Source organism: Apis mellifera, linkage group LG4 (assembly GCF_003254395.2).
Source record: "Apis mellifera strain DH4 linkage group LG4, Amel_HAv3.1, whole genome shotgun sequence".
NCBI classification, from domain to species: Eukaryota; Metazoa; Arthropoda; class Insecta; order Hymenoptera; family Apidae; genus Apis; species Apis mellifera.
In genome coordinates, this window is record NC_037641.1 from 456637 (window position 1) to 479949 (window position 23313).

The 23313-nt window shown below is 21.6% G+C and overlaps 1 protein-coding gene across 4 annotated transcripts in view; it reads right to left on the minus strand.

Annotated features, from left to right (window-relative positions):
* LOC412013 (chorion peroxidase) overlaps positions 1-23313 on the minus strand; it is a 52818-nt gene that overhangs the window by 6805 nt on the left and 22700 nt on the right. For 3 of the 4 annotated variants that reach the window (XR_003304520.1, XM_026440115.1, XM_026440116.1), the window contains exons 3-9: positions 18153-18232; positions 17815-17908; positions 15468-15659; positions 15198-15394; positions 11884-12136; positions 10157-10302; positions 170-411 (exon numbers count right to left, since the gene is read on the minus strand). Coding sequence is in view for 3 of the 4 variants with exons in the window: in XM_026440115.1 (XP_026295900.1) it covers positions 170-411; positions 10157-10302; positions 11884-12136; positions 15198-15394; positions 15468-15659; positions 17815-17908; positions 18153-18232 (1204 nt within the window). In the remaining variant the exon portion in view is untranslated. Of the gene's footprint in view, positions 1-169; positions 412-10156; positions 10303-11883; positions 12137-15197; positions 15395-15467; positions 15660-17814; positions 17909-18152; positions 18233-18320; positions 18343-23313 lie in introns of those variants that run through there. The other variant, XM_016911965.2, reaches the window with a different exon arrangement.

Consider the following 23313-nt stretch of genomic DNA (forward strand, 5'->3'; position numbering starts at 1 on the left):
AATACTTGTACAATATTTCTAATATATAATATCTATTGTCTAATATATAATTTTTCAGATATATTAAATATAAAATATATCAAATATTTAATATAATCTAATGTTTAATAAAAAATTTATAATGACTAATAAATGAAACTAATAGATAAAAATATGTTCAATATGTTACATTTTTTTCAAGGAGGAGCCCAAATTTTTCCATGACATCTTTGCCAAGTAAAATGGGTAGAAATTCATTATAAGTGATATGTTGAATTTCAGCAATAACGATTCTTCTTGCTTCTTGATACAGCGTTTCATCGTCCCAATGAGGATTTATTTGAATTAACGTCTTCGCAATTCGATTATGCTCACGTGCCATCAAAGTATGCATGCAGGTTAACACTAGCTGCTCGTTCACTCTTATCTCACCTGTCAAAAAGTAACGATATGTTTAAGAATGTAATCGTAATACGTTTAAAAATGTATAATTTTTCTCGCTGGAAAGTAGAATAACCGCATTCTGTCATTCATAAATATCTATTTGAAGAAATCTTTATCCTCATATTTTTTTAATTTCTGCATTTAAATTTAATGGATATATATTAAAATTATATCCAATATTCTATTTCTATATTCTTATTTTTATAAATTTGATATATTTTCTTAGTTTTTATGAAAAGTTATTATTATTATAAAATATTTTTATTTGTATGCCATTATATGTTAATTAAAATTTTGATGTTATTTAAAAAAAATTTTAAATTTAAAACTTATTATTATCACAATATATTTTCGTTATTTAATAAAATATTTAATAGAAATTGCGATTTTTTTATATTTTTAGATTACTAAATTTTAATTAAAGATTTTTGTGCCATTTATTTATCATTTTAATTACTAAAAATCATATTTTATTTCGGAGTTGCAACTATATGCGGCTGTATCCACATTATTATACATTTTTATTCATTTATTTGAGTATTATTAAAAAAAAAAATTAGAAATTTAAAATTAGTCATTATTAAATCTAAATTGTGCGAAAGTATATAAATATAAATTTCTATTATAAAAATACCATTATGCAAAACAAAAAGAAAATGATAAATCTAAATATAATATAATTAATTTAATTTGTAATCAATATTAAAATCCATATTATTATTTTTCAAAAAAAAAAATAAAATTTTATTCAAGAAAAATAAAAAATAATACAAAAAGATTAAGAATTAAATTATTTTAATTTTAATTTTTAATTCTAAATTTTATTCTATTCAATTTTAATTTAGTTAAAAAGAGCTCTTGCATTCGATATAGATAAATTTGCATGCTTGATAATGTACATATATCATTATATTTTCAATATTAAAAATTAAAAATATAATCGTGGAATTATTATAAACATAAATTCTGTAATAAGCATTTAGCTACATATTTAAAATAATCATTATTTTCATTTATGATGTTCATTTTTGATATTGATTTTAACTAACATTTTTTTTTTTAAATTTTTGAGATTTTAAAAGAAAAAATTTAAAAAACTCTTTCTCGAAAGGTTTAAAAAAATTTTTATTATTTAATTCCTTATTTTTCATTCTGAAGGAATCACGATATTTTTTTTTCATTACAATATTTCAAAAGAAAAATTATTATACATCTCTTATTTATTATTATTTATTTTATACGTGAAATCATTTCCTCAAAACGAAATAAAAAGCAAATTGATTGATGTTATACTAGACATATTATATTTTTCAAGATTATTTTTAAAACTATTTTAAAAAAAATAATAATTGTAAAAGTTAAAAATAATAATATTTAATATAATATTCAAATAAATTTATCGATTACATTTAATATTTCTATTCTCCATTTTGAATTTATATAAATTAGATAAGAATCATTTAACTAATTATTTAAGTTAAATTTTCTTATGTCTTTAATAAATATTGCGAACAATATTTTAAAAATATAAATTTTATATTTTCAAATTTTTTGATTTTCAAAAAATATCCACTGATTTATTATATTTTGAGAGATAAAAAAATGCGGACAAATCAGAAATATCAACCTTAACGAAATGCAAATTCAAAGCGATAATCGAATGCATTGAAAGTGCTTCGATCATTGATATCGACTTTACGAATGGAGCCGTCGACCTTGATTTGAGACCACTCCCTTTCTCGGTTACACATCGATAATCGAACAGCCACTAACGCGACAGCGTTTCATAGGAATTTCGACATTATTGTCTTCGATTACTGCCTTGTATTCTAGATAATGGCATCTCTATTATCATTTTGCCTTCCATATATTCTCTTGATAATTAATTATGATTTTTGAACAATTTCAATTATGTTTGAAATTAATCAATTTTTTTGTTATCTATTAAGTTGCGCAATCAATCTATTGTATTTTTTTTATAAAATTATTAAGTATTGATAATTTAACCAGGAAAACTTACCCGATTAATTATATATATATGTTTTATGATTCTTTTGCATTCTTTTAAATAAATTAAATATTATAAAAATTTTTATTTTTTGAAAATCCTTCGTTTAATTTTTTTTTTTGATATTTTATAAATATTAATTTTTAAAAATCTTTATTTTATAATTATAAATATAATAATATTATCATTATCATTATAAATTAGAAAACTTGAAAAAGTATTAAATTTTTATTTATTTTTACGAAATAATAATTTATTAAAATTTGATACAAATTTATCTAGAATCTAATCTAAATTTAACGTAACTCAATTTGATAAATTTTAAATGTTAAAAAAATTAAAAAAAGAAAAAAATAGTGTATTTTTTATTTATTTTTATTTATTTTTTCAATTTTAATGAAATAATTATTAATTATATATTAATTTGATTTTTCCGGTGAAATTTTTTAATAATTAAAAATTTTCAAAAAATAGCGTTGTTGTCAAAATTGAAATAATGAACATAATAAAAATTATAGACATTTATCATTTCTTGTATTAAAAAATTAGATTTAATGTAATAATCTTAATGAGATTGAGAATTTCAATGAATGATTGAATTTTCAATATGAAAATAAGAATTTTCTAAATATACAAAAAATAAAATAAAGATCAAATGAAGATCTAAAATATTTTAATTTGTTTCATTAAAATATTATAATCAAACAATTATATTTATTGTATTGTTAAATATTATCATTGAATAATATGTTGTTGTAATGGATAATTTTTTTTTTGGAATTAGTATAATTAAAAGCAATATTTTTAATTAAAATAATTTTTTTAATTATGCTTATGTGATGAAAATATAAAATATTTTTTATCCTATAAAAAGAAAATAAAATTTTAAATGTCAACTCGAATGGACTTATGATTTGATCTAATAAAATAAATATACTAATAAATATATGAAGTAGGCATAATATTTTGACTAACTTATATTATTTATTTATTTATTAAACTTTATATCTTCAAAATTATTTCAATTAATATTTTGCCTAGATCATTTATTAAAATTTATTATCATTTATTAAATCATTTATTAAAATTATTGAAGTCTTGAATAAATAAATAAATAATAATATAATTAGTATAACTAATTTTTGTGAATTTTGTAAGATATTTTTTTAAAAAAAGAATAATTAAATAGATAATTTAATAATTATATAAGTAATATTGAATTTTTATATGAATAAATAAATTATTCATAGAATCTTTATAAAAATTTTCATAAAAATTCATGAAAATAATATTATGCATCTTAAAAAAATTCATTTAAATCCAAAATTTAAATTTTGATAAGAGTTTATGTGTATATAATAGATAGCACAATATATTATATATAGAGCAATTTTATTTTACCACTTTTTTTGAAAAAATGAAATAAAAGTTAAAAGTTTTGCATTTTTTCATATTTTTAATATAATTTCAAACAATTGAGAATATTTTTTTATAATAAAATGATAAGACATTAATATATTTAATAAATTTTGTTCTATCTCATATTATTAATATAGTATATAATTATTATTAATAATTATTTATATTTAATATAAAAAAATAAAAAAGTAGGAACATTTTAAAAGCTGATTTTAATTTTTTGAAATAATATTTGCTAACAAAATAATTATTTTATAACAATAACTTTTTTATTTTATATGTATATTCATAAAATTTTATATAAAAGAGAATTATTATTGATCTTAATAACATAACTTTGCATTAGATTAGAAAGATTTCTTGCCTGTCTAAAATTAACAAATCATCCATTTGTAAGAAAATTGCGATTTATTCTATGATTTATATATATATAGGCAATATATATAGCGACGAAAACAATTCTTTTTGTTAAAATCAATTATGCAAATGATCATTTATAATCAATCTTTAAATTAATTATGGAAATTAATTACTCAATGGAAAAATTAATAGAAATTTAATACATTACATAATTGTTTTGATTATATTTATATAAATAAGTTCAAGATAATTGTGATTTTCTATCTGGTTGAGTTTATTAATGTAGGAAAATTGTTCTTCAGATTGTTAAACAGAGCAAAAATATGATAAAATCGATAAATTTTTTTTACTTTTCTCTCAGCATACAATGCCAGCAAGTTTCGATTTCGAAATGACAATAAATAGATAAATTATTTGTAAATTAAATTGAATTGTCATACGAATAATTATGAATTCCATTATTGATATAAAACATAACAACATAAAAAAAGCAGAACAAAAAAAGAAAGAATATTTCTTGGTATTCATTAATTAATTAATATATTAATGTTAATTTAATAATATGAATTTAAAAAATCGAATTTAAGAAATTATTGTAATTATTTAATTTATCTTTTCTCATAATGGTTTAAGTATTCATCTGTAATTATTTATGTATTATCTAATATTGTTTAATTTTACTTTTACTTTAATGCTTTAAATAAATGTAAACGTTAAAATTTGTGATACAAGAGAAATAATGTGAGATTAACAAAGGATATAGATTTGCAAGCGGATAATGTTTTTGAGAGAAATATTTAGAATACTCTTGAGATTGTTTTTAAAAATACTTTGGCGTGGCTAAACGTAATATTTGAATTTGAGATAATATTTTTCAGTTATAATTTCAATATAATTTCACTAATAACAATTAGTATCCTTTTATATTCGTGGATCAATTTTTTTTTGAAATGTTGAATTCTACGGACAACATAACCTAATTCTAAGAATTTTCTTAGATTGAAAGTATTGCAGAAGATTGGTACGCAGTGTTATGTATCCTATTGAAAATCTGAGATCTTTCAAAATAAATGTGAAAAAATTTTAGAAAACATAATTATTTATAAAATTCGAGAAAAAATCAAAACATTTCTAATCATTAAATAATTAGAACATTTTCAATTATAAAACAAGTTTAATTTTTGAATTGAAATGTTTTGAATTATTGAAATATTGAAATTAATTGAACAATTTGGAAAAAACGATCAACTTTTTCGAATTTCGAACTAATAGGACTCTTACTTATTAATAATTTTTAATAATGATGGGATGATTGCATTTATTGATAATTATAAAAAAAAAGCAATTAAAAACAAATATTTTCGACATGAAATCTACAATATAACTGATTTTATGAAAAAAAATTTAATTTTGAATAATGTCTAAACATTATTTCATCTCAAAAACAAAATCTTTAATGAAATCTTATTATCTTTTATTTTCATTTTATTTTGAATCATAATTATGAATTTATTTATATATTTATATTTATGAATATATCCTGAATTAATTAAGTTCCACATATTTTTAAATTTAAATTTTTTTTTAAAAGATTTTGTAGATTAATTAATTTTTCTTTATCAATTTCAACGATTTTCATATATATATATTGTGAAAATAATAAAAATTGAATAATTTTTTTTTCTTATTTTTTTATAATTATTATTTTTCAAGATTTACAAGAAATTGTTACATAGAATTTCATTGCATTTATGAATCGATAAAATCATCAATAAGTTGTCAAACAAGTATAGATTTGGGCCTAGATTTGAGTCTTGAAAAGCCCATCAAATACTTCCTATCGAATATCAATCGATAAATATTAAAAGAAATCGTGTCAAAAGCACTAAAGATGCAATATTTACAAATTCAATTTCAGTCATTAAATCTTAAAATTAACTGAAAGCACTCTTTTTTTCCTAAAATTTCCCATTTTTGGCAATTTTTGATTAAATTTAATGAATGAAATGAAATTCAATAATTTTTATAAAAATTTTTAAATTCGCTGTTGACTTTACCGACTGATATTGATCGATAGAAAATATTGATCAGCTTTTCAAGACTCAAATCTAGGCACAAATCTATACTTGTTTGACAACTTACTGGTGATTTTATTCATTAATAAATGCAGTGAATATACGAAATTCAATGTAATAACAATTTTTTGTAAATATCTTGAAACATAATTATAAAAGAATCCAACATTCTCGTGAGAGAAAAAAGTTATTCAATTTTTATTATTTCCACAACATATATATATATATATATATATATATGAAAATCGTTGAAATTAATAAAGAAGTAATTAATCTACAAACTTATTTTTACAAAAAAAAATTAAATTTAAACATTTATAAATACGTGAAACTTAATTTAGAATATATTCATAAATATAAATATATAATATTTACATTCAAAATGATTCAATATGATTCAAAATAAAATAAAGTGAGAATAAAAAATAATAAAATTGCATTAAAGATTTTGTTCTTAAAAATTCTACAGATAAATAAAACTGATTAAATAATCATATATATATTGAAAAGCAAAAATAATTGAAAATTTTATAAATCTTTATATTTTATCGTTGTTTGTGAACACTTATTGTTTATAATTATTGTTTATAAATCGCGAGATCTTCATTAAGTTTAAAAAATGTAAAGGATGATGTTATCTGAGAAGTCGTTTTTGAGAAGAGTTTAATCGACACTTATAATTTATGTTTCAGCCTAGTTAGAGCGGAGCCCAATCTTGAGAGTGACATAAATTCCAATCCAAATATGACTGACTCAACAGCAATCATTCTAATTCGAGGAATTTTCCTCTTAACTTGGAGGTGTTACGAATCGAGTATTGACCGCGATATCGATTATTATCGTGCCTAATCTAACCTAATCTAACACATCTAACTAACCTAATCTAACTAACCTAACCAACCTAACTTAACCTAACCTAATCTAATCTTCAAATTGAACTAGGAAGAGACTTTCTGAGGGCACGAATCTTGCTTAAAAGAGAATCTTATTGTGAATTGTGAATTTCTTTGTAATTACTCATTGCGCTCAATCGTCGAACATAATTATTTAATCACATTATGAGAAAGCCAATTCTCATATAAACATGCACTTACAATCGTGTATAATATGTATAATATAGTCCATTCATCGTGAAAAGGATACATTAACATCACAAACATTAGCTTCATCTAACTTCTACACACACACACACATACGTATATATTTTAGTTGAAAAAATATCAATACATGTATATATATATATATATATATATATATATATATATATGTGACAATTCATTCACCATTACAATGCTACTATTGCAGGTACAAATAATTGTAAATGATAATTATTAGAGAAGATAAAGATCACAATAAAATATCATATAGTTTAAATTGATATAAATAATTTTGTAGAGTTCTTAATTTTTTAATTTGTTTATAACAAAGAATATTTATTGATCGGTTTTGCACAGTCTTTTCAACAAAGAGTTTTTTTCATTTTAAGATATTTTTAATATTATGTCCAAAGTCTTTAGTTTTTCGAAATAATTTAAGGCATATTTTCAATAATCATATTTTCATTCATATTTTCATAATTTTCTATAATAATTGGAATGAATATTATAATATATTTTTTTAATTCTCCTTTGTAACTCATTAATGGATAATGATTCATAAGAATCCTCTATCCTTTTTTTTAAAAGTGCTCATAGATTCAAAATTGGATTGAGATCCGAACTTTATACTGGCCATTCCAAAATAAAAATTTTTTTTTTATTTAATTAATTTTTTATACTTTCAACGTTATGTTTAGGATCTGATTATGTTGAAATGTAATACTTTCTTGAGGAAATAGTATGTTTTTCATAGTATCTAATAAATTTTTTTCTAAAATCTTTATACTTATTTATTATCTATTATCTATCTTTATACTTATTTTTCGTTCATTATATTTTTTATCCTTTATGAATTAATGCTTGTTGTTATACACTCTCATAATAGAATCTTCGTGTTTGAGAGTTTGTTTGTGTACTTGCAGTGATTCTCCTTGAATCCAACACCAAGAATGTCTCTTACTATTAATTAATTTTTGTCTCATCCAACCATATAATATGTTCCTAATCAGAAATCATCTAGTTTTTATATTTCTTCACAAACAAGGAAATGTAATTTAATAATTTAGTTAATTAGTTTATTTAATTTTTCTTTGATAGTATCAACTTTTTTTCTTTTCAATAACTACAACATTATTTCTTTTCAATATTTTTCACTATTCATTAACTTGTTACACTTTCCTTTTTAATTTCTGCTAACATAATTGCAGATTTTGCTTCGCTAATTTTTAATACATAATTTTATGTTTGATGTTAATTTTTAGGTTTTAACTTTATAAAATTGTTTATGTTAGCTTAAACTGAAATAAAATATAAACTAAAATAAAATAAAGTAAAATATTATTGTGATATTCTAGATAAGTGTGATGTTTATTTTACCTACCAATTATTGTTTACGATAAAAAATAAATATTTATACAAAATTTTCAATTATTTAATTTAATTTTGTATAGTGTATGTATCAAATTAGAATATTTTGACGAATAAACATGTTGAAGTGTTTAAAAATCAATTAAATATCTATGTATGTGTTTTAAATTGTATTGTGTGTATTTGATGAATTTTAAAACTTAATTTTTTCAAAAATGAAATCAGAGATAAAAAATTTATAATTTATAAATAAAAGTAACATATAATTTTTAATTAATTTTAGCATTTTCTTATTTTTATCATGAATTTTAACCCATAGTAATTATAATTCCAATTTATTTATATCTATAGAATACTTAAAGTTAGAATACTTTACTAAAAAATTATTATATATATATATAAATATAAATATATATTATTAATATTTATATAATATATTTATATAATATTTATATAAATATAATATATTTATATTTATATATATATAATAATTTTTAATAAATATATATTAAATATAAATAATATATTGTATAAATTATTATTTTAATTATTGATGATTAAAAATTGATAAATATTGTTTAAATAATTTAAATTAAATATATTGAATAATGTATAGATATATTAATAATTAATAGTACAATAAAAATTCATTATTATAATAAAGAATCAATTATATTAATAATAGTAATGAATTTTTATAAAGTTTTTATAATTTTTTTTCAAAATTGAAAAAGAAAGTTATATTAAATACTTTACAATTATTTAATTTATTATATTAAAATATTTAAAATTCGTGTATATTATACATCATAACATTTAAAATTGAAAATAGAAATTTAAATGTACATTTTTATAAAAATAGAAAAATTAGAGAAATTAATAAATATTGTTTAAATAATTTTAATTAAATATATTGAATAATGATACATTAATAATTAATGGTACAATAAAAATTCATTATTACAATAAAGAATCAATTGTGCTAATAATAGTAATGGATTTCTATAAAGTTTTTATAATTTTTTTCCAGAATTGAAAAAGAAAATTATATTAAACACCTTACAACTATTTAATTTATTATATTAAAATATTTAAAATTCGTATATATTATAAATCATAACATTTAAAATTGAAAAAATAGGAATTCAAATGTACATTTTTATAAAAATAGAAAAATTAGAGAAATCGGCATTCCTTTTCCATTTTCCATGTAAATATTGCAGCTAACAAGAAAATTGCGATTAATTAATTCGATCTTGTAACCATAATAATCATTCAATTCATTATTCACTCTTTCAATATTAATATCACGCATTTCACCATTTAACTACGTATTTCACCGAAATTACAATCGAAATCAAGTCCAAATTTCGCGAAATGTTCACATTTGCATCGAAAAGACTCACCCGCCTCGAAACAGTACATCGATCGATTCGGCCGGGTGCATCCCTCGTCCGGAATATCCAGTTTGAGCGGTAATAAATCCTTCAGTCCGTATTCTGAGAACACTGGATTCATGCGTAACAATCCTCCATAACCAGCCCGTAGCTTCCTGAAAGTGCAAATAAAAAGAAGGCACGAACGCTTTTACAATCGCGTGTCCGGCATACGCGTGAAATTATCTTTTGCCAAAGATGAAACCGTGATGAATTTAACCGTATCGAGGATGAAAGAGCTGTTGATCTAGGACCTCGATTGGGTAATCATGGATCTCATAATACGCGAGCGGACTAGAAAGTGCGAGGAACAGAATGTATATACACACGTAGACCACACGTTAGGAGATATGTAACAACGTAATGCTGATTTATTGTCTCGGCTGACGTAACGTACGGCGCAACTTCGAGTCTTTCAGAGCAGACGAGTGGCAAGTCGATTGCTCGATTATATTGGACAAGTATTGTTCAGAGATTTGTTTAGGGAAAAATGGATAATGTAGAGTTGTGTAGATAAAGAGAAGGATTAGGAGAAATAGTGGTGCAAGTGAGAAATTCTCTTTAATTTGAGAAATTGTTATGAATGAAATTAAATTTCAATAGATTTTATGATCTTTGATGAAATGATTATGATGAAATCTTTTCAATGAATTTTTCTCATTTTTTGAATGAGTCTTATATTTTTCATAAAAGCTTTCTTCAAATTGCGTTTATGTTTATATTGAAGAATAGATATTGGATAAATCATTTACTATGATTAATAGTTTTGTCTTTGATTATCTTTTTCTTTTTGTACCATTTATGTTTCCATTTCTATTCTGTTTCTATTATATATAAAATATTTCTTACAAAATTAGAATACAATTTTGTGACAATCAGATATGTTTATTCTTGTTCATCAAATTTCAAAATACTCTACTATATAATTATATTAGATTATATAATTATGATTAGATTATATAAAATGATATAATTATATTAGATTAAAATCAATATATTGTATCATTATATTGTATCATTATAACATTTTAAAGATACATAAATTTTTTTTTTCGAAATTACTTATTTTTTCTTCAAAATATTGCTTGTATTGTAATATTATAATCTAATTTTATAATTCAATATCATGAAAACATTTAAACATACATAAAAATCATTAAATTATAATAATCAAAGTGTCAATCTTTTAACTTTTTAAAAGATTCATATTGAATCATATTGAAAACTTAGCTTTTATAAATAAAACTTATTTGCAGAAATAAAAATTTGTAAATTTTAAATCATTTATTTTATTTCTAGTTAATTTTGTACTTCAAGAATTCTAGTTTTAATAATTATTTCATATTTATATTATATTATATTATATTATATATTATAATATATTATATTTATATTATAATATATAATTATTCATAATTATATATTACTAAATATTAAGAAAAGATGTAAAACTTTGAATCATGTTTTTAATTAATATTATTTAAATAAGAAGAATCGATAGTAAAATGAATGTAGAAGTGAAAGGAAATTGTGACTCTTATATAATTAATTATATAATTAATTAACTTTTTAACAAAAAAATTAAGAAAGATAGAAAATAATTCAAATTCGAAAATTAATTTTCAACGATAATATATCGATATTAGGGGAAAAGGGAATGAATCCAGAATCAAAATTAAAAAACAAAGATCATTTACCTAGCGAATGATTCCGTGATTCCATACACCGTGTTCCCATCGAGCACACCGGTAAGAAGATTGAAAGGCACACGAGAGCCGAGTCGGCATCCAGGTCGTACAGCAGGAAAGGCGCGAACGAAGTCCATGCATTTCACGTTGAACAGTCTGTAGAAATAATCGTCTTCCGGTATAAGAATCTCGTTGCAATAAGGATTCTTCAGGTGCGGTGGCCGATGGCAACATTCCTCCGGGTCGTTTCGGTTCAAAGGATCTACAAGTAGAATAACAGCTCATCGATTGTGCGATACGTGGCCATTGGCTAGCCACCATTAGAAAATATTGCTATTTATTTAAACTTTGACGTCATTTTTACACGCGTCGTACTGTACTTTCTCCGATGATGGAGAAACATCATTCGAGACTCAATTCGTGGGAAAATTCGAAGGCGTGGAAAATGATCCTGGGAATTGTTATTCACTCGAGATAAAGCAACATGTGATAACACGTGAGAATGATTATAAATTAATTGGTGATGATCGATTTTTCTGATTATTATATCTTTGTTGTTTAGAGTTAGGTAGTTTTCTTAAGTCATAAATTAATCTTTATTTACTTCCCTCGTTTTATCACATTATTTAATAAATGATCATTGTTTATGAGATGTGTAAGCAATTGTTTAAGGAAGATTGAAGATCCTTAAAGATTTCAAGTTTACACTATCGTTAAATTAAAAAGTGAATATTTATTCTTGTGTTTGTGGATTGTTTTAAAATAATAGAATAGATAAAACAATAGAAATATAAAAATTATTTATTAAATTTTAATTTGTTTTTTTATTGCAAAACATATTTTATTTGATGAATTATTTCATGTTTACAAAATTAACATTATTGACGTTTGATATATCTAATTGAAAAATTTTTAATGAATTAATAATTGGTTTTAATCAATTAATGAGAATACATTAAAGTCATACTATTAATCGTATCATCAAAATGTAAGTAATATAAAATTGAATTAAAATTAACATTAATTAATATTAATTCATTCAATTAATTCATCAATTTTTTTTTTAATTATTGTGAAAATAATTTGAAATCCATTATTTCAATGGATACGATAAATTTTTTACTGAAAACTTTTAAAATCATGTTAAAGTGAATGAAAAGATATGAATATTAAAATTTGTATTTTTTTTTGTTTAAGATAAATCTAATCTATTTTTTAAATTTTAAAAATTCGATAAAACATAACTTTCAAATTTATTTTAAAATTAAAGAACGTACAAAAAATAAAAAAATATTATGAATGTATCAAATAAAGAAAAAGAATTATTATTTTCATTTTTTCTTTGATTTTCTATCATACAAGTAAATCAATTAATTATCCTATAAAATAAAAATTAACATTAATTTTATGAGCAATACTAAAATAATAATATCAAATCTGAAATCCTTCGTTTCAATGCACATGATATAATAGAGTTGTTATTTAAAATTTTTAATAAGTCTATCGAAGTGAAACTTGAAAAACAAATTAATTCAAATCAAAATTATTCCTAGAAATCGAAAATCATTAGCTTTTTCTACACAACTATTACTCTTTTTTCACTATACCCACTGTCTATCGAATTATCTTCGATTTCGTATTAGACTAATTAACCTACAAGATAAAAGTCAATCAATTTAAGATAAAAGTCACATTAATTTATCGGTAATTACGAAAAAAGTAAATCCGAAACTTATATAACAAAAAAAACTGATGCTAAAAATTTCTATGAACCCACTAAAGCGGAACTTTAAAAACAGAAAAAAATAAAATAAAAAAATGATTAACTAGCTCATTTATCGAAACGCAATTCCTGTGATTGTGAAAGCAGATAAATTAATTGCTCTCCTTACAAATGATTTCTTGTCTTTTATTTCTGCCGCTAATTATCAAGTGTCAGGACAGCTTCGTGTGGACGCGTACAATTTTGGCGCGAAATTCGCACAGCCCGTGGAAACTTGGCGGTAATCACATGATCGGCCTACTCGTTATCTGGACAACGATCGTTCACTTTCTCTGGCGGTTACCCTAGTTTCGATAGACGGTAAATATTCGATGTAGAAGGGCTTAGAAGCTATGCCTGCTGTACATTTACTGTATACATACAAGCATTCCGAGAATGCTACTGTAACATGTCCACCGTCGAATAATTTGTTATCGATTTAAAATCGAGGCTCGATCAATTTCTTTACTTTTGTGTTGCAAATTCTCGGTCACCGTTTTTTTTTTGTTTTTCTTTTTTTTATCAAAAATACCATAACTTTTCGCCTTTCGTGTTCTAGCCTTGTTGTATCATTTCGTGAAATCATTGTCAAAGATTATCGTTCTCCGTGTGATTTATCGTGTTTGTGAGAAACTTGTGTTTGTTCCTTGTTCCGTTTTTTGATCTATATTGACAGACGTTCGAGATTTTTTTACGTTTATTGTAAGATTAGATAAATTTATATATATATCATAAAATATACGAATACGGATTATTTATGGAAATATTTATTTTATAAATTAATATGTTATCTATTTTTCTTACGTTATCTTTAATATTATTTGTACGATGAAACTTAATAATATTATAAATGACACACGAAAACAGAAAAAATTTGAATAGTTTATCTATAAAAACATAGAAATATTATATATTTTTAAACATCAGTTAAATATTTGATCTAATTTTAATTGCATAAATATCCGCAATCTATTTATGAATATTTAAAAATTATTATTTATAATTTTGCTTCGATTTTGTTTATTTATTAATTCGCACGATTGAACTTATTTGTGATATTTCATAAATTAACCAATATTGATAAAATTTTTTATGTAACAATAAATTTGGTAATAAGAGAAATCAAATATCAATAACTGAATTTTATAAATAATAAATCACTTAATTGTCTTATTTTTCATATAAAATTATAAAATTATAAAATAATATCATTAGATTGTAAATTATTGTATTGTAATCAATAATATTACCAATAAAATTGTTTTCCATTAATAAAATGAAACAAATTATAATAATTACTTACGCATAGCTATATTTTTTTATCATGCTTTAGATTTATCATTAAGTAAGCTAATGATTAAATCGAATGATTATTAAAATCCCTATAATAATCTAACGCTGAATGACTATGATTTACTTAACAAGAATGTGATTTACTTTCCCGTTCTTATTTACGAAACAAACATTATATCTTGTCAATCGAAGATCAATCAATCCTTCTTTGACAATACTACTTATGTTATATCATCTAATTAGACAATTATAGTGTTCGTAATCGTACCTAGAGGCGTTCCAGTTAGCGTATAGTCGTGATCCATAAACTGCCCCCAGGCGATGACCATGACTGTACCAGCATGATCGTGATAACCCTCGTCAGGATGCATAGTGCGTGACACTATGCGTGATAATGGTAAATCATGACTGGTCACCGATATTCTAGGCGCTGTTAGACCGTCCGCGAATCGTGGACTCAGCACTCTGCACGGCAGACGAAAATTTGCATCATGAAAAATTGCTATGATAAGCTAAGATCAATTAGTGATAGTTTTACCTTTGAAAGGGCGCTAATGTGGCGCCCCATGTCGGATTTTGTAAATTTGTGCACAAGCCATCGTTTCTTCTATATTTACCAGCACGACATTCCACGTTGCTCAAAAAGGCAGGGCACACCTCGCGAATTAAGGTCTTCGAAGTGTCGATTAAGGGTAGACTTTTTTCGATTTCTTCGAAGGTTAGGCCGTATCTGTATCGTAATAAAAATTTTTTAAATAATTTTTTTTTATTTAAACATTGCAAGTATTAGAAAGAGAAAAGTAAATAAGAATAGAAATAAAAATAGATAAAAAATAGAAAAATAAAAATTTATATTTTTTTTAAATTTTAGTTTAATATATCAAATAGAGTATTGTATTGAATTTTAACGATATTCTTTTTTTGCAAATGCGACATAATCTTAATTTTTAATATTATTCGAAATACTTTTGGAAACAAAAACATAAAAAATGAAAATATAATTAATTTTTAATTAATTTAATTCTAAAACTAATATTTTTATGTGAGCTAATTCGTGTCTTACGTTTATTAAACTACGATAGAAACGACTTTGAATATTGTAATACTCGATATTGAATACTATTGCTCGAAGGATTATCCACGGCTGTACAAGTATTTATATGGAGTGAGTAAGCTTAATAGCGATTGACTCTAATTGTTTTTACAGTTGATTGATTGATCGAATTCCGCGGTTTCTAACTATGATTTGATTGACTTCCGCGATTCCAATAAAAGAGAACATTGAACAGAGATTTGCAAGGATGAGAGAATGGAATCAAGATTACTTCTTCTGTAGTTATTAGGAAAATATTTGGCATGAAAATATGATTTGTGAAGTAATCATCTCTATTATTTTAGTATACAGTATATAATAAATAGTATAATAAAAACAGTATAAAATATATACCTTTTTGAATAATTATTATATGTTATTAAAAATTTAGAACAATGTAAAGGAACTATATCCGTTTATAAATTATTGACAAAAAACTTAAATTTGAGAATACTGAAACTATTGAAAAATAAAATTCAAACTATCAAAGTCAGTTATAATTTTTTAATAACATTGAACTATTTGACATCTTTATGAAAATTATGATGAAATCTATTTTTATGTCTATTATTATGAACTGGTTTAATAATTTTTGTCATTCTGTTCTATGTTTAATTGATATAATTTTTTTTTAATTTTTATATTCTATAAATATTTAGATATAAATATAAATAAAATAGTTATTGTATATCTAAACATAGTATATACTAGAGTACATTACACTATAATATATATTATAAAATATATATAAGTATACTCTATAAAAATCAAAAAATAAGAAACTTTTAATTTTTACAAATATAGTCATTTAAGAAATTTTAAATTTGATAATATTTTTCAAATGGTAAAAATATAAAAAAATAATTTTTTATAAAATTATATTATATTTTTTCTTCATTAAATAAATTTTTCTTTTCTTTAATATATACTATAATATATGTTATATGTTTAATATATAGTATATATTAGACTTTTATATTTTTATTTTATAAATTTTCGTTATTTAAATTTGCAATATTTTTTGATAAATTCAAAATGTATATTTTTTTGACTTATTTTATATTCTAATGATAAAATAATATTAAGAGATTTTTATTTTTAGTATATATATATGTGTATATAATAAATTAATAAATTTTTGTTTTTGTCATTGTAATATTACATGTAATATATTTTTATAATAATATATATAAATATATAAATTCAATCTAAATTTATTTTTGGATATATAATTATATCTATAGATTGAATAATAATAATAATATAAAAAATAAAAATAAATTTTACATAAGAATTGACTAATTCAATTAATTATATTCTATTATCACAAAATATTTAATGTAACTGATTTTATTACATCATTTGGCTTTAATTTGAAAAAATTGAATTTTTCTATTTTGTATGATTATTATAATTTATTAGAGTAAAAAATAATACTATCAACTTAATTTAAAAGAAAAATATTTGATCAAAATGTGATCTTTTTTATTATATATTTTATTAATGTTTTATATCTAAAAATCTCTATTGTTACCAATTTTTAAAAAAAATCTTTTAAAATTGCTTCTAACAATAAAGTGCTTTTATTTAAATTTTATAGTTAAGATATTGGTTATTTCTAAATTTATATCAAACATTAGAAAATTATCAATATATTTTTCTTTCTCTGGGAAAAGAGAATAATTTTTAAGTCATTCTCCTATATAAACCTTTAATTTTCTTATTATATTGCAAGAAAATAAATAACATTAATAAAATAATTCGCAAAAGAACAAAAAGAGAAAATTCTTACGTTTGTACAAGGTTCGCACTGATATCCAATAAAAGTTCTCCAACCGTGGCTAAATCCTCTGGTCTCCACATTTTGTTCTTGGGTTGCGCCACATCTATGTGAATCAATGTGCGTGAGAATACTACACATACGCGTGTTCGTTTACGAGTAGTGAACTAAAGAGATGCGTTGGCCAGGAATGAATATAAACCAGAAGATATCGTTTCAAGACAAACGTGACTACGTCATGGAACAAAATTTCATACACACGAAACGATTGTAAATCATCTCGCGTAAATCACTGATTATAATTAAATATTTTTTTTCCTCCTATTCCTTTCCCTATTTGCAATACTCACTGATGCGTTTTCTCGCTTCGATATACGCTCGATTCACGGCATCGTAAGTGATGCATGTCTGTGATCCGGCTGTCGGTGGGCTGAAAAATGAAGAAACAGAAAGTTAACATGTTGCTCTCGAACGTGATTTTATTATTCGTTAACGTCCCATCTTTTGATATCTCTTACTTTCGCTCTTACAGCCACTTCCTCTTCTTTCTCTCTTTTTTTCTTTTCTTTTTTTTCAATTTAATTACCTAACGTTACTAGCCTACTTTCGTTGGAAGCAACAACCAGCTTCAACTCGTTTGTGCTGCATTGCTACCTGTTTGCCTGGATACTCGCTGCTGGATATTCTGTATCAAGGTAACCCGAAACTATCATAGTGAAACGTGTACTCGCGAAATGTAGATGAATTGACGTATCTCATTTCGTGCTGCGAAATATGATGGCATTGACGTGCCGCTCGTGGCTTTTACCTTCGAAGGTTGACATGCCACTGAATTCTCTTTACTTTCGGATCTTAATAAGTTTCTGCTCTTTGTTTAACGAATTAATATACAATGAAGAAAAAGATATTGAAAATTTCATTTTTAATTAATGAAATGCATAATTTTGCTTCTACTGTGATCCATAATCCTTTTATTATTGATGATAATTGAAATTTTTTGAGCAAGTGTATGAGGCTCTTTAAGTTTGAATATTAATATTGAATAAATATTGAATAATTGTTTTTCGATATTTCTCATAAAAAAATAATATTAAAATAAGTAAAATTATTATTATAGTTTAGGATATATCTTAATCTAAATTTTTTAAACTTATTATATTTTAAGGAAGTTAGTAACATAGAAGATAATATTTATCTATTCATATCTTTGCTAATTTAAAATGTAGAGAATATTTCAATTATAGTTAAACTTTTATGAAAAATCTGTAATTTCAATTTAAGTGCTTAAAAATTTTATAAGTTTATTGGATAAATAAGTATGTAGATTTATTTTTAAAAAAAATGTAGTTGAATAATTGACAATAAAACAAATGTTAATAGTTATAATTTGTAAATTATATTTTAGGATTAATAATAAAATTACTTATTTACTTGATAAACTTAATAAATTTCTATTCCCTTTACATTGAAATTTATTTCTTCTCTATCATTCAAGAATTTAAAAAACGTGATAGATTTTTGTAACTATTTGTCAAATTAATTCCTTTATCTTTAACTTCTTTTCTACTTAAAATAACGCTCTTTCGTGTTTATTAAACGCTTGAAAACAGCAATCATAGAACTTTCATTAACATTCTTCTTCGTTTATATGGTGTTCGTAAATTGTTTCTTAAAATCTGCTTATGGCTAGATATGTTTTCCCACAGATTATCCTGTCACAATCGTTATTAAATAGAGTAATGGGTACATGTTGAAAGTATTCCCGAGAATGCACTTGAGGGTCGTTCTGAATTTAATTGCAACACAGTGCATTCCCATGCAATTTCATGTTATAGCGGTTGGTCTAATAACCTGTATATTGCTTCGTTTAATAAATTATTATATGCGCCAATTTTCCAAGACTTGGGAAATAAAAATATCGAAAATAGAGAATTCAATCATTATTAAATTTATAAATTATTCATTTGTTATATAATCATAGTAATTTGATCATTATTGGTATTTTTTTCTTTCTAAACCAATATTTCCTAACACATTTATTACGATTCTATACTAATATATCATGATCTCGAATATAATAGAGATTTTATTAAAATTTTATTATATATTTCATATTATATATATATGAAAACGTTTAATGTTATTAATATTTAAATAATACTGAGAAATGGAATAAATAATAAATTATAAAAAATATTCAAATGTATTATAATTTCAAGTAAAATCAAAATTAAATCAAAATTTATTATATTTAAATCAAAATTTTCTAATAATTATATTGTCGTGAAAATCTAAATAAATCTAAATTGCTGTAAATTAAATAAGCAAATTTACTAATATAACTTAATGTTTTTGGTGAATATATATTGAAAATAATATTAATTATAGTTTAATTCAAAAATTCAATATACTTTTCCATCGAAAAGTGAGATTAATTACAATTAAAATGTTAAAATAATTCGTAATGTATTTGTAAATTATGTTTGCTAAGATTATTTTTCTTTTAATATAATTTTAATTTTTTCAGAAGTTTATAAAATAAATTATATAATATCTATTAAAATTAAAATTATATCTATTAAATATTTTCATAATCAATAAAAATAAAACAAAATTTATTTATGATTTTATAGAATAAAAAACCAAACACTTGATTTTATTCTATAAATACGTATTTATATTATTTCCGATTTAAATTAACGGTATAAATATTTTTACATTTTCGAAATTTCAATATTATTATTTATAATTGCGTGATATCTGGCGAATATTTTTAAATAAAAATCAAATATTAGTTTACAAATATCGTTATAATTGTTTGGCATATGTTGATTTTTATATTTATTTAGATCTAATATAAACATATTGCTTACTAAATATGGAAAAAAAGTCATAATAATTTGTAAATTATCTGATTAACAATAACAAGTAGTGTTGATAAACATCTTTATGTAATTTATTTCTTGATTATTAAAACACTCTCACATATTTTTAATAAATTTTTATAATTTTAAAATGAAATTCAAATATATGAAAATACGAATATTTTTATTAAATTTGATAATATTTACACTCGTATAATTTTAAATAAATTTTAATAATTTTAAGATAAAATTCAAATATATGAAAATACGAATATTCAAATTTTAGATTACACTAGAACATGCATTTTTTGACAATTGACGAATACTTATAATAAAAAACAATTGCCAAATAGTTTTTTAAAATTTTTGAATTTCTAAAATATAATAAATAATTTCATCCTAATATGATTTGATACAAGTTTCTTTATTGAAATTTAAAAATATTTGATATACAAAGTATCAATATATTCGTGGAATATTTATCTTTGGAGAAGTAATTTCAGCAAAAAAAAAAGAAAAAAGAAAAAAAATTAAAAAAATTAAATAAGGAAATAATTTAATAATAATTAAATAATTTGATTAATTAAATAATAATTTGATATTATATGTACTATATAATATTAATATTATATAATTAGATAAACAAAAATAACGAGTTAACAATTTGCAATAATGTGACGAAGATAAAGATATCTTATTCAATTTTCATTTTGCATCATTTCAAATTTAAATTATTCATAATTTAAGTCTCAACTTACAAATTTTATATTTGTTTTTATTGTTAGAATTATATTTAAAAATTTTAATATATCAACATACCGTAAATACATTTAAATTTGATATAAAAGCATAATATATTATAACGCATAATTTGCATTATTATAATAAAACAATTATAACAAAACATTACTTAAGTTATATTAAAATTAACTATTTTTAAATTAACATTATTTTAAATATCATATAAAAATTATTAAATATATTCAATAATACATATAAGTACTACATTCTGTATACTACTTTTGAAAAGTCATTTTATTAATTATTCATTTTATATGTAATAATCTCATAGTTTGAAATATATTACTAATCTAAAAAGATGAATCGACACTATTTGATGAAGACACTATTTGAGACTGAAAAATTTTTTGAGGTAAAATTATATCGTTTCAGGATAGTCTTATTGCGATCGTGATGGCACGTACGCACGTTGCGTTAAAACAATCTCTGCATATTCACCTGGTTTGGTTATGCTAGAGTCATAAAAGGAAAAGTCACGTTTAAAACGCGTTTCCCCCATTCAATCGCGTACATGGACTGCATTTCGTATAATGTAACAAAATTTGCCGAGAGCAATTTTAAAGTGGACGGTGTTGAATTTATATATATGTAAAGATATATAAATTTGACTCATATCTTATATATTTATATGAATTACGTATCACTTGGATATCGCTGTTTAGATTCTATTTTGTCTTTTCTCCTTTTTGAATCATTGTACGATACGGCATAGTGAGCTCAGTATAGTAGAATATAAAGACATTGCCACGACTCACATTTATATAACATAGTTTGTTTCTATTTCCTTTAATATATTCTTCATTTTAATCAAATCATTTCAATTTAATATTTTTTAATAGATAGAAAGTAAATATTTTTCATTTGAATTTAACAGAATCATTCTAACAGTATTATATAAATATCATGAAATATCCATTGATAATGATATTAAGATATCTTTTGATGATACATTATATTTTGTTTAGAATACTTCCGTTTTCGAATAACGATTAAAAAATAATTATTTTTGTCAATATTCTGTTTAGATTTTTAAATTTCTTCTTTTATTTGAATTCTTCTTTTTTATATTTACTAGTTCAAAGATAATAAAATTTTTTATTATTAAATTTAAATATTTTCTAATATATTATAGTTATTAATAGTAATTTGTAAAACTTTTGAAATAAAAATTTGAGAACATTATATTTAAATTTTTTGTTTATATTATTATTTGTATCATTGTATTATATTATATTTATTTATATAAATACTACTATACTAATATTTATATATAGGCAATACAAAATTCATTGTATTAAAATTTTTAAAATATAAAATGTTATGGTATAAATATAAATATATAAGAATATGAAATGTAATAAAAAATAATAAAAGTGAACCCAGTTTTCAAAATCTGGCAATATTATATATTTTTAGTATTAATTTCAATTTGATTGAGATAATAGATACATTTTCACTAATTAAATTTAGTCAAATATCTGCAATTCTAAGTTTTTTAATTTAAATTCATGATTTTTTTTTTTTAATGAAGAATTATCTCAAGAATCATTGTCATTTTATTGAATCTGAATAATATCTAAAAAATTATAACCGATTAATTAGTCTTAATAAAATTATTATAGTCTTAATAAAAACATTTTAGTATAATTGGAATATTTTTTGAAATATTATAAATTATAAATTATTTTATATTTTCTATCTCTATATAACTTCTTTTGTGTTATTAACATTGAAATTATTAATTGTACCTTATATATATATATATATATATATATATATATATATATATATATATATTTAAACAGTTTTGATAAATAAAAGAAGAGTTTAAACTCTTTGTAATAAT